General features: G+C 45.0%; 1 protein-coding gene across 6 annotated transcripts in view; it reads right to left on the bottom strand.

Moving 5' to 3' along the window:
- Positions 1–16,152, bottom strand: part of PPCDC (phosphopantothenoylcysteine decarboxylase) — an 85,356-nt gene that overhangs the window by 49,649 nt on the left and 19,555 nt on the right. For 4 of the 6 annotated variants that reach the window (XM_081290768.1, XM_081290766.1, XM_081290769.1 and 1 more), the window contains 2 exons: positions 13,118–13,286; positions 12,184–12,489 (listed from right to left, as the gene is read on the bottom strand). In XM_081290768.1, coding sequence (XP_081146894.1) covers positions 12,404–12,489; positions 13,118–13,286 — 255 coding nt within the window. In that variant the 3' untranslated portion in view covers positions 12,184–12,403. Of the gene's footprint in view, positions 1–12,183; positions 12,490–13,117; positions 13,287–16,152 lie in introns of those variants that run through there. The other 2 variants (XR_014021566.1, XR_014021567.1) reach the window with 1 other exon arrangement.

A 16,152-nucleotide genomic window follows, 5' to 3' on the forward strand; every position in this document is an offset into this window, starting at 1 on the left:
TAAAGGTGGATTGGAGCCAGGGATGGTGGCACATTCCTGTAATCCAGCAACTCAGGAAGCTGAGGCAGGAGGCTCACAAATTTGAGACCCATCTCAACAACTTAGTGAGACTCTCTCTCAAAATAAATAAATAAATAAATAAATAAATAAAAAGGCTGGGGAGGTATTCAGTGGTACAGCACCACTGCATTCAACCCCCAGTGCTGCCTAAATAAATAAATAAATAAAGCCTCTCCACGGGCATGGCTTCCCCAGGACTGTCCCCATTGATCCTATTGACCTATGTGTTTGTTGCCCCTTTTTGCTCTCAGAAGCAAATAAAACCATTTGGACCACAAAATACATGGTCAACCTATCTGTACCTCTATTCCGTCTCACAGGGCCCAGCCCCTGTGGGCAGCACTGCCCCCCACTTTTTGTACCAAGGGTTGAACCCAGGGGTGCTTAATCACTGAGCCACATCCCCAGCCCCTTTATTATTTTTGGAGACAGGGTCTTGCTGAATTGCTTAGGGCTTCAGTAAGTTTCTGAGGTTGGCTTGATCCTCCTGCCTCAGCCTTCCAAGCTGCTGAGATCATAGGCGAGCGCCGCCACAACCAACAATACTGCCCATTCCACAGTCCCCTGAGGGGCCATCCCAGGTTAGAATTTGCATACCCCTTTCCCTGACCTCAGATCCTTACTTTTGAAAATGGGGATAATAAAGCCTATTTTGAAAGATGGTTAAGAGCTTAAATGAGATTAGGTCTGCAAAACACGGTAGCTGGCACAGGCTGGGTGCTAGACAAAGATGAGTTCCCTTCTGTAGCCTTCTCTCCCTTGTCTCCAGTCTCCATCTTGCCAATCAAGTGTGGTGTGTTGAAGCTCAACTTTTCCCCTACTAAAAGAGTAATTTTCACAAATTCTGGATGATAAATGCACTTCTGAGCCAGGACTTGGTCATGATCTCTTGAAAGAGCAAGAAATGATCTTGACCCTCATCTCTAATCTCTCCTGCAGGCCATGAGGTGTGCCCCAGCTTCTCTTTCTCATACACCCGTGTGTTTCTGCCCAGGCTAGTTGCTTCCACGTCTATTCTTATGGCTGGAAACACTTTAGCCCTCACCTGTTTTGCCTACACTGATGGAAGCTACCTTTGAACTCTCCCCTCCCTTTCCAGGAATCTGGAGGCCCAAAAGGGAGTCTTCAAGGCCTCCAATCCCCAGGGACTTGCTATCTGGGCTTGCAGACAAAGGGTCACCATAATCTCTCTAGATAAAGCCCATTACAGGAGGAGGTGACATGCTCCCAGATCACACCTGCATCAACTGCATGTCTTCCAAAGGCGCTGAAGCTCAGATCTCCCATCTGCCTCTTGCCCTCACATCCACCTACTCCCCACATTCCTTTGCAATGAGAAAACTTGCAGTTCCTCTAGCCTGAACCTTCCCATTGCCTTGCCCCAGGTGGTACCAAACCTAGCTTGAATATTGTAGATGATTTGGTTCCACCAGGAAGCTCTCAGTGTAAACAACCTGTCAGTCATTGGGATCTGACTTCAGGGCTCTTTGTTCAGAGGCATTTGCGTGACACTTAGGATTTATATGCTGCCCTAGAAACCACAAAAATATGTACAAAGGGAACTTTGGAAGGAAAGGTAATAGAGCAGCTATTAAATTGGGACTGAAAAAAAAACAGGTACATGGTGGTGCCACAGTCCGGCTGCAGCAAAATAATGGGGGGCGGGAGGGGGGGGGCGCGGGTGATGAGCAACTTGTGTAGATTGATATAGCAGGAGTGGGAGCCATTTATTGTAGGACAGGAGGGGTATATATACATTACACACAGCTTATCTTAATTAACATAAACTAGATACAGCAGTCAACCAATAAGGAATCTCCACACTTAATGGCTCGCTGGTGTTACTTCACAAACCACTCCCTCTGGCAGAATGCCAGGCGCCATCTTGACTTGTTTACAGACCCTAACATGGTGGTGGTATGTAGCTCCAGCTGATCCCAGGGAGGTAAGTGCTAATGAGGATAAGAGTCTCTCCCAACAGCCTGTTTGGAGGCAGCTGTAAGGCAGAAAGAGAGCACCCTAGCACCAGGCTCTGGCTGTGTGATCCTCCATTTCCCAACTATAAAAGAGTTATATGTTGTCAACTCCATCATGAAGCTGGTATATGAGGAGGGTAAAATGCCATCAGAGAAACCTTTAGCAATACTGAGAACATACAATGCATACACGCACTACCCAAATACAACTGGGGCTCCATGTAGCTCAGTTCTTTACAGTCCCATCAGGGAAGCTCACACTGGCAGTGGAATTCAAGAGGAGCCCAGTCTTTACTTAGGTTTCCTGAAGAACAAAAGTGAGTCTGCAGTAGGATTGAAGAAATAAATAGAAGGGAAACTAATAGGGATTGGAAAAGAAACTGTAACTTTAAATCTAAGAAATTCCATGAACACCCTCACTTTTACTCCTTGTTTTTCTCCAATTCTGAATTCTTAAAAGGCCCATGGATCGTAGAATATTGAGTCCAACTAACTAATGCCTACACACATTGCTAGTTCACATCACATATTTCCTTTTTCTTTCTCTTTCATTTATATTTTGGAGAGAAAGAGAGAGAGAGAAAGAGAGAGAGAGAGAGAGATTGAGTGAAAAAAAGGGAGGGGAGGAAAATGGGGATGGAGAAAGAAGAGAGGAGAGAACAGAAAGGAGCACAATGTTTTGTTTTGTTTTCCTCTCTCTTTTTTGATACCAGGGATTGAACCCAGGGGCACTTTACCACTAAGCCACATCCCCAGCCCTTTTTATTTTTTATTTTGTGACAGGGTCTCACTTAAGTTGCTTAGAGCCTCACTAAGTTGCTGAGGGTGGCCTTGAACTTGCGATCTTCCTGCTTCAGTCTTTCACATCCTCAGATTCTTTTCTGGGATGTATTTTAAGAACCTGTAAGAGACACTTCTCGGAGGAGGACATACAATCAATCAACAAGTACATGAAAAAATGCTCAACATCGCTAGCAGTCAGAGAAATGCAAATCAAAACCACCCTAAGATACCATCTCACTCCAGTAAGATTGGCAGCCATTAAGAAGTCCAACAACAACAAGTGCTGGCGAGGATGCGGGGAAATGGGTACACTTGTTCATTGTTGGTGGGACTGCAAAATGGTGCAGCCAATTTGGAAAGCAGTATGGAGATTTCTTGGAAAGCTGGGAATGGAACCACCATTTGACCCAGCTATTCCCCTTCTCGGTCTATTCCCTAAAGACCTAACAAGAGCATGCTACAGGGACACTGCTATATCGATGTTCATAGCAGCACAATTCACAATAGCAAGATTGTGGAACCAACCTAGAAGCCCTTCAATAGATGAATGGATTAAAAAAATGTGGCATTTATACACAATGGAGTATTACTCTGCAATAAGAAATGACAAAATCATAGAATTTGGAGGGAAATGGATGGCATTAGAGCAGATTATGCTAAGTGAAGCTAGCCAATCCTTAAAAAACAAATGTCAAATGTCTTCTTTGATATAAGGGGAGTAACCAAGGACAGGGTAGAGACGAAGAGCTGGAGAAGAAGAATAACATTAAACAGAGATGATAGGTGGGAGGGAAAGTGAAAGTTAAGGGAAATTGCATGGAATTGGAAGGTGAGCCTCAGGGTTATACACAATTACATATAAGAGGAAAGGAGGAGTAGGAGAAAAATTATATAAGTGGAAGAAACGATTTATAGTAGAGGGGATGGAGAGAGAGAAGGGGAGGGGAGGGGAGGGGAGGGGTGAGGGGACAGTGGAGAATGGGATAGACAGCAGAATACATCAGTCACTAGAAAGGCAATTTGTAAATCAATGGAAATGTAACTGATGTGACACAGCAATCTGTATACGGGGTAAAAATGGGAGTTCATAACCCACTTGAATCAATTTGTGAAATATGGTATATTAAGAACTATGTAATGTTTTGAACAACCAACAATAAAATTAAAATAAAAAAATAAATAAAATAAAAAAAAAGAACCTGTAAGAGCCGAGTTCAAATCCCTTTCTCTCTTCTAGGGGATCTCCTACTCCAATCTAGTGGCAATTTCAATTCAGAATCCTCAGCAATACCCAGGCCATTCATAAAGCCAACTCCAAACTCTACCTCAACCCCTGGCCAACTGGTATGGCTCTGTGGCCACCCACTGTACTCAGGGTCCCATCCAGCTCTTACTTAAAGTTAATCAAGTCTCTTTGCTCCTTGCTTTAACTTTTCTCCCCTTTATCCATTACCAGAATTTGGAACAAGGAGCTTGGGACCAACCCAAACAGTAAGACTCTTATCTCCTTTCTTCCCATCTTCTTGATTCCATATTCTGGCCTTTTTCCTAACCCAGGGGCCATGAGGACTGACTGAACAACCCTGTGGAGTCAGGATCATAGGTGGGGTATTCAGTGGGTGGCACTGGGAACTGCTAACAAATCTTGTATGACATGCACACAATTGTTAAGAAGTTCCACCAAGCCCAGGGCAGTGTGTCTTCACCCTTCATACCTCTTTAACTATGATGGTCCTCTAGTAAGACCCAGCTTGAATTCTGCTCTCTCTAGGAGGCCCACCCTGGCTGCTTCTGGATTCTGAAGTATAGCACACAGCCTCACTTTTGATTTTTGCATCACTTGGCCATTTTAATTATTATATAGCCTTGAGTCATCTTCCCATAAAATGATAAGTTTAAGGTCAGGATCTCAAAGCCTTATTAGGAGCACACAGGGAACTCAAAAGTCTTCCTGCTGTATTATTCACGACAAGAAAAACAGACCCCTTTCTACTCCAAAGACCTTGATGGAAAATCTGGAGCTGCCCCACCAAGTCTTCAAGTCCCCCCACCCATTTTCATTACTCTCTGCTGTTTTTTTATTGTTGTTTTTTAAACTGGGGTTTGAACCCAGGGGTACTCTCCCACTCTGCTACTTCCCAAACTCCCTGCCGCAGTCTGGCTGGGCACAATTCAGGAGCCACTTGTCAAAAGAAACGAACTTTATTTTTAGAACTACAAACACCAAACAAAACAGCTCCTCAGGAAAAAACCCTCAGAGCCCAACTGCCACCACCGGCTTCCCCCAAGCCGCTCACCCCGACACAAACCTCACCACCTCCCACAATCCTCCTGCTCTTGAGGCTGATTGGCTGAGTTGTGTGGGCGGAGCCAAAGAAGTCCCCTAATGAGTAGCTCCGTGGAGGAGCCAATCAGCTAGATGTTGCTGGGGCCACTGTGAGCCAATCATCAGCTGGCAGTCTGAAGGGCAGGGAAACAGCCCAATGAACATCACTGCAGAGGAGCCAATCAGCTAGATGTTGCTGGGGCCGCTGTGAGCCAATCATCAGCCGGCAGCTGGAAGTTTGCTGGGGCCCCTTTGGCTATGGCTCTCAACAACTCCCCCTCTGCTCTTTTCTTTTTTAAGACAGGTTCTCCTTAGGCTGGTCTGCAACTTTCTTTTTTTTTTTTTTTTTTTTTTTAAAGAGAGAGTGAGAGAGGAGAGAGAGAGAGAGAGAGAGAGAGAGAGAGAATTTTTTTTAATATTTATTTTTTAGTTCTCGGCGGACACAACATCTTTGTTGGTATGTGGTGCTGAGGATCGAACCCGGGCCGCACGCATGCCAGGCGAGCGCGCTACCGCTTGAGCCACATCCCCAGCCCTGGTCTGCAACTTTCAGTCCTCCTGCTTCAGCCCATCACAGGCATAGGCCACTGTGCCCAGCAAGAACCCTTTTTTAAATGAATGTATTTATCAATTTTATGGTTGATTATATATTCATCTGGCTTAAGACTTAAAAATGAAACCTGGACTGGGGTTGTAGCTCAGTGGCAGAGTGCTTGCTTAGCATGTGTGATGTACTGGGTTCTATTCTCAGCACTGCATAAAAATAAAATAAAGGTACACTGACAACTAAAAAAATATTTTTAAAAAGATGAAATCTGCTTCCCACCACTGTTCTTCCACCATCCAGTTCTTCTGCCAAGGAACAAACAGTAGACTGGACTTGTTTCTCATTTTTCAATGGCTATTTGCTGCATATACAAACCAATAGGATTGCCCCCCCCACCATTTTTTATACACAAGCAGCATGCAGTACCCATTGTTCTGCACCTTTCCTTTTCTGTTTAACAATATACTTGGAAGTCTCAAATCAGCACATCAAGAGCCTCTTCAATACTTTCTTTTGTAGCTGTGTGATGTTCCAGAGAATGAATGAACTCTAATCTGTTTTAATTAGTGAGGGTGTTTCCAGTCTTTTAAAAGTACCAGAGACAATGCTGCAATAAATAGCCTCTTCAGAAATAATATCATATATATGACTACATCTGTGGGATAAATCCCAGTAGTGAAATTGCTGGATCAAAGGGTAAGGTGCATATGTAATTTTGATACATACTTGTAGATTGTTCTTTAAGAAAAATTGAAGAGGTTGCTTCAATCTACATTGCTACCAGAAATGTATGAGGGTGTTCATTCCTTACATCTGATAGGTAAAAACTTTCATTTCAGTGTGATTTGATTTGTCCTACGCTCCTTGTGAATGTGGTTGAGTAGTTTTTTTGTTTGTTTGTTTGTTTGTTTTTAAGGTATTTATTGGTTGGTTGTTTTTAATGTGAACTCTATCCTCGGCTTACTTTTCTTTTGTGATCTTGGTATTTTTCTAATCAATGCATTGGAGTGATTTTGTTTTGTTAATCATTTTTGTAATACTGAGGATTTAACCCAGTGATACTCTACCATCTAAGCTACATTCCAAGCCCTCTTTTATTTGTGTTTTTTAAAAAATATTTATTATTTATTAGTTATTGGCGGACACAACATCTTTGTTTGTATGTGGTGCTGGAGGATCGAACCCGGGCCGCACGCATGCCAGGCGAGCACGCTACCGCTTGAGCCACATCCCCAGCTCCTTTATTTGTGTTTTGAGACAAGTTCTCCCTAAGTTTCCCACGCTAAACTTAAACCGAAGACTCTCCAGCCTCTCCTTCCAAGTAGTGGAGTTCTTTTAAGTATTAGGGGAATTAGCCCTTTGTTATTAGAGTTACAGATAACTTTCCCAGTTGTTGGTCATTTGATTATTGCTCTATGCAAATGTTCAGGTTTTTGTTTTGGTTTGAGACAGTTCTCAGTAAGTTGCTAAGCCTGACCTCAAACTCACAATCCTTTTGCCTCAGCCTCTTGAGTAGCTGAGTGCATTTGAATATATTTGCCCAGTTGTATATATTTCTGTAGTGAATTTTATCAGTCTTTGCTTTTATGGCTCTGAGGCTGCTTGGAAAGCAGCAGGATGTGCCTCCCCCTCAACACACACACACCTTTTCTTGTCAATACAATAAGCTTGGAATGACTTGCTGAGTTCTTCAAGGAACAAGACAACTGCTGCTCTCTAAGAGATAACCAATTTTAGGGTTCAAAAGCTACACTAACAATTACAATTCTGTTATAATAAATATCAAAGGCACAAGAAGAACCTGGTCAAGGATCACCTAACCCGAGTTGGCCAGTGAAGGCGTCCAAAGGTGGCAGGCACCCAGGTTCCTCTAGAGGCACATGTAGGAGTCAGCCAGGTGAGGAATGTCTTTCCAATAAAAGCAGCAGCACGTTCAAAGGCAAGAGGAAAGAATCAACATGGCCTGTTCAAGGTTGTCCAGTGTGACAAGAGGACAGGGAACCCTGGAGTGTTGGCATGTGGTCAGGGGTGGGGCTAGAAGGGTAGGTAGGGGCCAGATCATGGAAAGCCAGGTATATTTTGCCAAGAGTCAGGCCTTAACTGGAGGCAGCAGGGAAGTAGCTGTGGGACCTGACCAGCATGTTGAAAAAACTCTAGACACAGCCTGTGTGGAGACTGGCCCTGGCCTGCAGCAACCACAACAGCCTTGAAAGGATCCAGGCTGCCAAACAAGAGTACAAACTTCAGACCCAAATGTTTTATTCTGTCAAACTTCCAGAATTCCAGAAAAATCATCAGGGAAGTTAGCATCTTTTCCAGGAACATTTCTACTCAAGATGATAACTCTGAGTGTGGATCCTTAGAGGGAAAACTGGGATTGTCACTCACTTCAGCACCCTTCTAGCAGATGGGGCCAGGTCAATGTATTGCCCTCTCAGCTGCAGTCTGTTAAAGGAAACAACTGGACTCTTCAGTCCCAGCCCATGGCCACTCACCTAGACCTCCATTTAAAAGGGCAGTCAGACTGTGCAGTAGCACATGCCTGTAATCACAGCAACTCAGGAGGCTGAGAACAGGAGGATCACAAGTTCCAGACCAGTTTTGGCAACTCAGAGACGCTATCTCAAAATAAAATCAAAAGGATTGAGGTGTGGCTCCTGGTACAATACTCACCAGTACAGATCCTTGCATATGATAAGCACTGAGAAAATGGCAGCAGTTTATAAACACCATTTATAGTGGGGTTGCTGAGGGGGAGGAAAGGTAACATGGACATGACAAGGGAAGTTAAAACAATATAAATGAAACTTTGGGACTGTCTCTGGATTCCAATTAACCAGGTTCTCACCATGCCCTGACTCTCCAACTACCCACCTTTTTTTCCAAACCCCCCCCCCTTTTTTTAAATATTTTTTACTTGTAGTTGGACACAATATCTTTATTTTGCTTATTTTTATGTGGTGCTGAGGATCGAACCCAGGGCCTTACATGTGCTAGGTAAGCACTCTACCGCTGAGCCACAATCCTAGCCCTCCAACCCCTTTTATAAAAATGCTTTTTAGTTGTAGATGGAGACAATACCTTTATTTTATTTATTTTTCTGTGGTGCTGAGAATTGAACTCAGTGCCTCACGTGTGCTAGGCAAGCACACTACCACTGAGCCACAACACATCTTCAACCCTTTTATGAGAAAGGGCCACACTAAGTTGCCTTAAACTTGCAATCCTTCTGCCTCAAGATGCTAGCATTACAGGTGTATAGTACTGAATCCAGTTTATAGGCTTTTGTTTTGTTTTGGTGGTGGTACTTAGGGACTGAACCCAGGGCCTCACACATGCTAGGCAAGTGCACCATTACTGAGCTACATCCATAGCCTATGACCTATAAGGGTTTTTTGGTTTTGTTTTTGGTACTAGGGATTAAACCCAGGGGAGCTTTACCACTGAACTATATCCACAGTTCTTTTTTGAGATGTGGTCTCACTGAGTTGCTGAGGCTAGCCTTGAACTTTCAATCCTCTTGGCCTCCCAAGTCACTATGATTATAGGCATGTGCCACTCTGCCTGGGAATAAGTTAATTGGCTTTTTTGTTTTGTTTTGTTACCAGAGACTGAACACCGGGGTGCTTAACTACTGAGCCACATTCCTAGATTCTTTTTTTTTTTTTTTTTTTTTTTTTAGGGTCTTGTTAAGCTACTGAGCTTGGCTTTGAATGTGCCATCCTCCTGCCTCAACATCCTGAGCCTCTGCATGCCTGGCCCTTTGTTTTTTGACACAGAGTCTCGTTAAATTACTTAGGTCCTTGCTAAGCTGCTGAGGCTATCTTTGAACTTTAAATCCTCCTTCCTCAGCCTCGCAAGCCACCACTTGGTGATAGGTTGGTTCTTGATGCTACCATTTCAGTTGGGTTTTTTTGTGTGTGTGTGCCCTAGGGTAATTGTATCCCAAAGGGTCACTTGATTAATTCAACTGCAGTGAGAAAAAGACCCTTGGAGACTGCTGGAGGCCTTGGTTCCTCAAAGCATCTATGCCTACAGTACTCTCAGAATATGCATGATGTGCTTCCTACCCCTGAACTGGAAGCCAGGAGAGCAAGGAGCTAGCCCCTACCTTAGTTACAAATAGGCAGTCAAGCCCTCACCACTGTAGCCACACTAAAGAGCCCCTAATCAATAGCAGGGCAGCAGGGGGTTTTTAGGTCAGAGTACAGGGTCTCTTTGGAGACTAGTCTGCATTGGTAGACACCCAGGCCCCTGTTGCAGGTGCAACCAAGAGGAAAGGATGAGGACAACCGAGAAACCAGGAAATAAGCAAGGGACCTAGGACTCAATGCAGTTTCCAACCCTGCTGACTACTTGCCCGTCATTTGCCTAAGGAGTCATGTCACCTTAGGATCTGGGATTTAATTTTTCCAAAAATGAGATGGACTATTTCAGTAAATGTTAGGAAAGCTCTTGGCATATATACATGTCTAGCTTTAACTTCCATTTTCTTGACAGTTACTGCATTCCAGACCCCATTTACCCACAGTTTTGGCTTTTCATGGTCTCAGTTACCTGTGGTCAACCCCAGTCTGAAAATATTAAGTGAAAAGTCACACTGCCTGTTCTTTGTTAGTATAAATTTGTCAGTACATGCTATCTTGGTTTCAGATTATTGTTTTATCACCATGCTTGTGTTCAAGTAACCCAAATCACAGAATGGTGATGCTAGCAATTCAGATATGCCAATGAGAAGCTGTTAGGTGCTTCCTTTACGTGAAGAAGTGAAAGTTCTTGACTTCATAAGGAAAGAAAAAAGAAATTGAATGCTGATGTTGCTAAGAAAGAGAATCCACATTCACACAACATTTATTACAGCATATTTTAATTATTTTAATTTATTATTAGCTATTGTTGTTAATCTCTTACAGTGCCTAATTTCCAAGTTAAGCTTTGTCATAGGTATGTTATGTGTGGGGAAATGCATAGTATTAATAGGGTTCAGTACCATATGTGGTTTTAGGCATCTACTGGGAGTCTTGGAATGTGTCTCCAGAGGATAAAGATGATGTATTTTGCACACATCATCTCACTTAATCTCAACAGTTTCACAAGGGAAGGATGATAATACAGATGCAGAAAGTGAGGATCAGAAAGGCAAAGTCCCAAGCCAAGGTCTACCGGTGATAAGTGGCAGAGCTGAGATTTGAATAGGGTCTGTCTGGCTTCAGGGCTTTTTGTCCGTATGTACTCATATTATGTGGGGACAGGAGAGTGCTAGTCAGTCATCACCCTACGTTTTCCCTGGCCTGATCCATCAATGCTTTCAAATCTCTGAGACCATAGATGGGTTGTAAAGAAAGGACAGAATCTCCTAAAAGATCACATTTTTTTTTTTAATTTCCCAGAATCCCCAAATTCATAGCATGGTCTGTGGAAAATCTGAGAGTCCTGCCACCTCACAAATTTCCTGACTGTGTGACACTTGGGCACCTCATCAGAAAATGGAAGCTCCCAAGGCCTGGCCAGGGGCCTGCCATGCCAGGGCCCTGCAGCTAGTGTTTCAAAAAGCAATTCCTGGGCAAGAGAAAAAATAGAAGTCTCCCAGACACTTAGTCCTTCCTCCCAAGTGTTCAGGGACATATAGCAGTTTTCTCTCCTAGCTTGTTGTACCCCTCCCAGGAAGAGATGGGGAGGGGTTATAGAAAGCAGGCACCCCCTGGTTGAAAGAAGTTGCGCCTTTGGTCCTATTTAACCTGGAGCAGGTCAGAGGCCTCTTGAGCAAATGCAGGAATCTTCACTGTGGGGAGCCACTCTGAATGACCCACATTCCAGTCCTGAAGCAAGAGGCTCTAATCACTACATTTTGTGGTGACTTGGGCGTTGTCCCAGCCCAAGAAGTAGGTGTGTCTTCAGAGGTAGGTGTCAACCCTGAGGTTGAGTTACACTCATCTATTGCTTGTAATCCTGCCCCTTCTGGCCTTTTTCGGATAGAACTTTCTTTTTTTCTTTTTTTTTTTTTTTTTAAAGAGAGAGTGAGAGAGGAGAGAGAGAGAGAGAGAGAGAGAGAGAGAGAGAGAGAGAATTTTTAATATTTATTTTTTAGTTCTTGGCAGACACAACATCTTTGTTGGTATGTGGTGCTGAGGATCGAACCCGGGCCGCACGCATACCAGGCGAGCGCGCTACCGCTTGAGCCACATCCCCAGCCCCCTCGGATAGAACTTTCTAAAGAACAAGAGTCCCCCCAATAAAAGCCCACTTCTGAACATGCTCCCGCTCAAGCACTTCTCTCTCTCTCTCTTTCTCTCACCAGCCTCTCTCGCCTTTCTCTTGCCTGACTTTCTCTTGCTTTCCCTTTTGGGGAGCCTGAGGCAGAGAGAGCGGAGCCATCTGGAAGCTTGTTTAAAGGTAAAGTGTGTCTGCATTTTATTTGGTGTCCCTGGAAAATCATACGAGCGACCTTAAGTTCAGCTGTCTGCGCAGGTTGGGGGCAGCACTTCACCATATATTTTTTAAATTTTTTATTAGTTATTGATGGACTTTTATTTATTTGTTTGTTTGTTTTTATATGGTGCTGAGAATTAAACCCAGCGCTTGCAAGGTAAGCGCTCTGTCACTGACCCACAGCCCCAGCCACATCTTCACCATATTTTGATGATGCCCTTCTTCACCATCTTGGCCTGAAAACACACTGAGTGCAGAGGTACACCCATAACAGAAATCAGTTCAACTCTGCTGGACGCCACTGTGCTGGGAGAGGACTTCTTTCACTTTATCCACAATGGTCTCCACCTCAGCCATAGCGCCCAGACCTGGGAGCAAAGTTCTGTGCTGTAATCAAGGGAGGGCCGGACAGCTAACAATGCTTGCAGCCCCCTGCCCAAAGTTCCCCATCACATCCCATCCAGGGATGAAGGCCTAAAAAGGCCAGGCCCATCATTGCACCAACAAGACCCATCAAACCCCTCCTAAGACACCCCAGAATAGTCCCCAGGAATCATTCCACTAGTCATCCTTGACAGTGTGTATGCTAAGTTCCAGCGACTCTAACAAGCACTTTTACTTACTTTTGTAGTACTAAAGATTGAACTCGGGAGTGCTCTACCACTGAGCTACATCCCCAGCCTGTTTTTATTTTGAGACAGAGTCTTGCTAAGTTGCTGAGGCTGGCCTCAAACTCGAGATCCTCTTGTCTCAGTCTCCCAAGTCCCTGGGATCATAGGCATGCACCACCAAGCCCGGCCTCTACTAAGCATTTGATATATGTTATGTTATTTTATCCTATCAACTCTGAGAAGCAAGAATTAGGATTCTCATTTTCCAGGCAAAAGAACTGAGCTCAGAGAATTGTTCTACCCGTGGGCACTACAGGCCAGAATATGACCCCCAAAGCTGAGCCCCTTCCACAGTCATGGGCTGTAAGCCTGATAAGATACCTACCTTGATCTCCACACACCAGCTTCTTGTCCACACAGGGGATCTCCACATAGCCAAAGGCCTTGAGTTGGTCCACCTGCTGTGCAGTAAGGGGGTGTTCCCACATGACGGTATTCATGGCAGGACAGAAGAGCAGGGGTTTGCTGCGGTCCCAGGCCCGGATGACACACGTCTGTGAAGAAGGGGGAGGTCCTGCTCCTCTGCCTACCACCCCTTCCTAGCCCTCCTAAACCATCCCCACTGTCCTCCAGGCTACAGTCAGCAGCCCAGTTGGAGGCTCAGGATGACTGGGTGACACCTGTCTCATGTCCCTGGGGTTAGGGGACTCCTCAAACCTCACCATCTTTCCTCAAGCTCTGGCACAGGCACTACACACAGCAAGTGCTCAACCAATGCCTTCAGTGGCTCAGCTACCTCCAGCAGACCTCCCTCCTGTGTGTAGTCTCCCCACATCTAAGCCTGACCCTTCTCCACACTGGCTTGTGCCTCTTAGGTAGAAGCATCCCTGGGGAGCAAGAGGCAGGTGTCGCAGTTCACCAGAAAGTTAGGGACCAGACTGCTCATAGGGAGACCTACCTAGCACCAACTCTACTTCTGAGCCAATTAAACCATGGCAATGAAAACATCCAACACATGACAAATACCTTCTCTCATACTTTATTTCAGGAACCCTCATTGTGACCCTAGGAGAAAAGCCCTGCCCCTTTCACAGATGGGCAAGCCATAGTTCCCTGCAGGGTGAACTGCTGCCCAAAGTCACACCTGGACAAACACAGCCTGTGTAACCTTTCACTGCACTGGGCAACCTTATTGTCTCCTGAAGCCAGGCCATCCCACTGAGGTACAGACCAGAGTAGCTGCAGAAGGGCCTAACAGCTCTGAGTCCTTAATGCCATAGGCTTTGAGTTCTGAGGTTGCATGAATCAAGTGTGTGTGTGTGTGTATAAAAACTATTTATGAGAACCTGGACAAATTGTTTAATGCCAGGGCCTCAGCTTCCTCTGCAAAAGGGCCCCCTTACTGGGTGGCTGTGAAGACTGAGGGTGTGAATGCTTTCAAAATTCTTAGCATAGGGAATGGTACCAAGAATAGGCTTTCAGGGAGGTGGTTCCTGTTATTACTACAGGACAGGCTTATTAGGTTGGGGGCTGCCTCAGGGGGAAATAAGTTTCCCTGTGCTCTGACTACACCAGGCACCTCCTCTTGGCCAGGAGCTCCTTGGGGAGACAGTGGCTGGAACACTCCTCCCCAGAAATGGAGTCCATCTGGGAAAAGAAGAGGATGTGCAGAGAACAATGCTATGCACAGGCCAGGCTAGAGCCTGATCCCTTGGTGCCCCTGCCCTCTCCCAGGACAGCAAAGAGCCTCAGGATCTGTCTGCTTGCGTCATCCCAGACACTAACATTCGTTTCCCATCAAGTCCTCTCAATGTGCAACGAGGTTATGAGTGGACAGTTTCAGTCACACTTCCTCTTGGCCCCATGCCACCTGATACTTCTGCAGAAGTCCTGAGCATACCTAGAAGAGCCCCTTGTGTATGTGTGGTATGGAGACGGGGGCTGGGCTAGGATTTCTAAGCCATCATCAAAGGAAAGCACACCAACCCACATACCAAGGATGCTGACAGTTCAATTTTTATAACATTTGATATTCTTTGAAACATTTGCGCCTTCAAGTGAATTCCTTTGAGGCAAATAGCCAGACTTGGGAACATATTCTACTGCCAGTTCTGGAGGAGAGAACCCCAAAAATTTCAGGGAGTGGCAATGGCCTTGAAGAAAAAAAAAAGGCATAGAGCTTTCAGGAGACAGAACTCTTAGAGAGGTCGGCCGAGACTGAACTCTGAGGTGGATGTGCTACAGCACATCAGATGCCCCTGACCAGGCAGTGGGAATCTGAGAGTTTGGTGGGATGGTACAGACTACCCAACTCTGAGCTGCTTCAAGAAAAGCAACAGGGTATTTCTTTTGTTTCAGTGCCTGCTGGCCAGGTTCCAACACTATTGGGCATTCTTTCTATCTTTCTTATTTTAGTTGTGGATGGACACAATATCTTTGTTTATTTTTATGTGGTGCTGAGGATCAAACCCAGTGCCTCACACGAGTGAAGCAGGCACCCTACCACTGAGCTATAGCTCCAGTCCCTTTTTTTTCCCCTTTGTACCAGGAATTAAACCCAGGGGTGCTTAATCACTGATCCACATCCCCAGCCCTTTTTGAGATAGGGTCTTGCTAAGTTGCTTAGGGCCTCACTAAATTGCTGAGGCTGGCTTTGATCCTCCTGACTCAGCCTCCTGAGTTGCTGGGATTACAGGCCTGCGTCACTGCACCCACTCCTACTGGGCAATCTTGATAATGCTGCTCTCAGGCCTCCTTCTTTGCACTTGCTCAGGGCCACACCATCCAGGCGTGTTCTGCTCAACCTGTGCTCTTGGTCAAGAGATGCTTAAGTCACTAGTAGATTCCCCAGGAAGGCCTCAAGAGCCCCCTGACAGTTGGCATGGTGGGGCTCCCTGACAGGCTCACTAATTATCTCTTATCTGACCCCCACAAAACCCTAATCCAGCTTTAGTATTCACCTTTTTCACCATGGTAAACTAAGAAACTCCCAGCTGTTGACATATAGAAAATTACTTCTGACCACATATATACAGTCTTTTATTGAATGCCTACCACATTCTCAGTAAAGCAAGGCAGTGACTCTACTATCAAAGGACTAACTGGGGTCTGGTGTGGTAGTGCATGACCTTAATCCCAGCTACTTAAAGAGGCTGAAGCAGGAGGATCTCAAGTTCAAGGCCAGCTTGGGCAGTTCAGTGAGACTCTGTTTCAAAATAAAAATCAATTAAAAATAAAGGGTTAGGGACATAGCACAGTGGTAGAGTACCCCTGAATTCAATTTCCAGTACTGAATTTTTAAAAAATGGACTGACTAATAATCACTTAAGACCATCATCACCCATCAGTCACTATACATGTGACTATGATAAAAAACCCTCTTCTGCCAGGGCCTATAATAATTCCAATGACACAGAATCT

This window comes from Spermophilus citellus (assembly GCF_964194105.1).
Source record: "Spermophilus citellus genome assembly, chromosome: 4".
Classification (NCBI taxonomy): Eukaryota; Metazoa; Chordata; class Mammalia; order Rodentia; family Sciuridae; genus Spermophilus; species Spermophilus citellus.